At 43.6% G+C, this 2490-nt stretch overlaps 1 protein-coding gene across 1 annotated transcript; it reads right to left on the bottom strand.

The window, feature by feature from the left end:
- Window positions 1–851: 851 nt before the first annotated feature.
- Window positions 852–1457, bottom strand: LOC107564867 (DNA-binding protein inhibitor ID-4-like). The gene has a single exon (XM_016250043.1). It carries the CDS (start codon window positions 1230–1232, stop codon window positions 852–854), a length of 381 nt encoding a protein of 126 aa, XP_016105529.1. The 5' UTR covers window positions 1233–1457.
- Between the last annotated feature and the right edge of the window lie 1033 nt (window positions 1458–2490).

Genomic DNA, 2490 nt, shown 5'->3' with positions numbered 1-2490 from the left:
AAACACTGTTAGCAGAGATAAAATGTAGAATACCTGCAGAATCTGCATATTTGGTTCAACTGTCTTATTGTTTTTCATGCATAATCTACTCTAAAATAGATCAGTCCATTAGGGGGCACAATCAGAGAAGAGACTGCAGGCTTAAGCATAAAGCAGTCCACAGATAGGTAAACAATAAACAATGCAATAAAAAAAATGGTATAATTTACTTGGTTTGGAATATTAAGCACCTATCAAAGATATTGGTGAAATTGTACGCAACTTGCATTCAAGACAGGGCTGATGTGTTATTTGTGTGGAGAGGTTTTGGACAAACAAATGCCTTCTTGAGTGATTGTTCAGTGAAGAATTGTCTCGTTCATTTCAAATAATTTATTCAATGGACAAAAAGTAATATTCCATGCCTTTAACAATCAACTCAGTTTCTAAATATATTCACGCTACAAGAATCCAATAACAGTTTATTCTACATGTTTTAGTAATTGTGCTCACAGCTAATTTAACGGACAGAAAACCGAGCACGAGCAAATTAATTTATGATGTGAGATACACACACACACACACACACACACACACACGCATATGCAAAGGTTTAGATATAATACAATATGCCTACAAAGCTGAAAGATGATATTACATAATCAGGTTACATATCAAATTAAATGACATAAATAAAATTGAACACTAAGAAAATGTAAATGTTTTTACATTTTGGCAAAGAACAAGGAAACACAGGCCTCCAGCACTCTGATCTAACGTTATAGCATCATATTTCGTCTGGTGCAGTTCATAGAAACACACACTATTTTCACTTCCGTGCGTAATGAGGCTACTGTGCACAGCCAATATCATCATAGTTGTTTTAGTGAACGTTCACGAAGGTTTCGGCTCCTGCTTACCTGCTCTGTGTTGATTTGTGTGAGAGGGGTCCGTGTGGAGGCGGGTGGGCTCGTCTGTTTCAGGAGAGCCGGGTGCGTCTCCAACGCCAGCTGCAGGTCCAGGATATAGTCAATGACATGCTGGAGGATCTCCACTTTACTGACTTTCTTATCCTGCGGAATAGAGGGCACCAGGCGCTTGAGTCGGCTGTAGCAGTCGTTCATGTCGTACTGCAGACAGAAAAGATCCTCCTCTTCCATTTTGCATCGGCTGCACTCCGACAAATAACGCAATGAGAGCTGAGTGCAGCCAGAAGAAACCTTATGAGGGCGAACCGGTGCGCTGGCCTTCATTGTAACAAACAAAACCACAAAGCGCTAAACGAGAAGGGGGGGAAACAAACGTACGCGGGAAGCAACAAGAGGTTTCGTTTAAAAACGCAATTTGGTGCACGCAAGAAAAGGAGCGCAGTTCTATCCTGACCACATCTCCTCTCTGAGTGAGGACGCACAGTGTAAACCAGCGGATGAGTTGAGGCTGGTCATATATAGAGGAAAAGGGGAGGCGTCACCCGCGCGAGCTTTGACAGTCCTGCGCGAGGAGAAACCGATCAGTCACGAGCTCCCGTGATGATGGAGCAGCGCGCGACCTGTAACTGCGGAGGGGCAGTAAGAGCAGTCTCTCTCTCTCTGTGTGTGTGTCTCCCTCTCTCTCTCTCTCTGTGTGTGTGTGTGTGTCTCTCTCGCTCTCTCTCTCTCTCTCTCTCTCTCTGTGTGTGTGTCTCCCTCTCTCTCTCTCTCTGTGTGTGTGTGTGTGTCTCTCTCGCTCTCTCTCTCTCTCTCTCTCTCTCTGTGTGTGTGTCTCCCTCTCTCTCTCTCTCTGTGTGTGTGTGTGTGTCTCTCTCGCTCTCTCTCTCTCTCTCTCTCTCTCTGTGTGTGTGTCTCCCTCTCTCTCTCTCTCTGTGTGTGTGTGTGTGTCTCTCTCGCTCTCTCTCTCTCTCTCTCTCTCTCTGTGTGTGTGTCTCCCTCTCTCTCTCTCTCTGTGTGTGTGTGTGTGTCTCTCTCGCTCTCTCTCTCTCTCTCTCTCTCTCTGTGTGTGTGTCTCCCTCTCTCTCTCTCTCTGTGTGTGTGTGTGTGTCTCTCTCGCTCTCTCTCTCTCTCTCTCTCTCTCTGTGTGTGTGTGTGTGTGTGTTTAACCGCGTTTCCAAAACAGAAATAATGAAAGAGGTACAAAGATTTTCATTCGTTAATTATGAACGAAAATCATTTCATTGTTAGCCTGCATATTTAGCAGGTCAGTAGGCTAATTTACGCCATGAAGCTTTAAAATAACATAGCAGAGACCGGGGCAAGTTGTCACACTGGGGATTTGACAGCAGTTGTCAGTAAGTCGAATTATTAAAATATTGCCTAGAGATGGTTTTGTATGTTGATTATAAATACCTAGTTCAAGCCCCTCTTATATATATATATATATATAGGAGATCTGGATGGAGGAATGGGCCAAAATACCAGCAACTGTGTGTGAAAACCTTGTGAAGACTTACAGCAAACGTTTGACCTCTGTCATTGCCAACAAAGGGTATATAACAAAGTATTGAGATGAAATTTT

Source organism: Sinocyclocheilus grahami, unplaced genomic scaffold, assembly GCF_001515645.1.
Source record: "Sinocyclocheilus grahami isolate Dianchi unplaced genomic scaffold, SAMN03320097.WGS_v1.1 scaffold967.1, whole genome shotgun sequence".
NCBI classification, from domain to species: Eukaryota; Metazoa; Chordata; class Actinopteri; order Cypriniformes; family Cyprinidae; genus Sinocyclocheilus; species Sinocyclocheilus grahami.
This window is presented reverse-complemented; position numbering and strand designations above follow the sequence as displayed.

Coding starts and splice junctions, on each gene's coding strand:
- LOC107564867 (XM_016250043.1), bottom strand. CDS start 1,232: ATGAAGGCCAGCGCACCGGTTCGCCCTCATAAGGTTTCTTCTGGCTGC.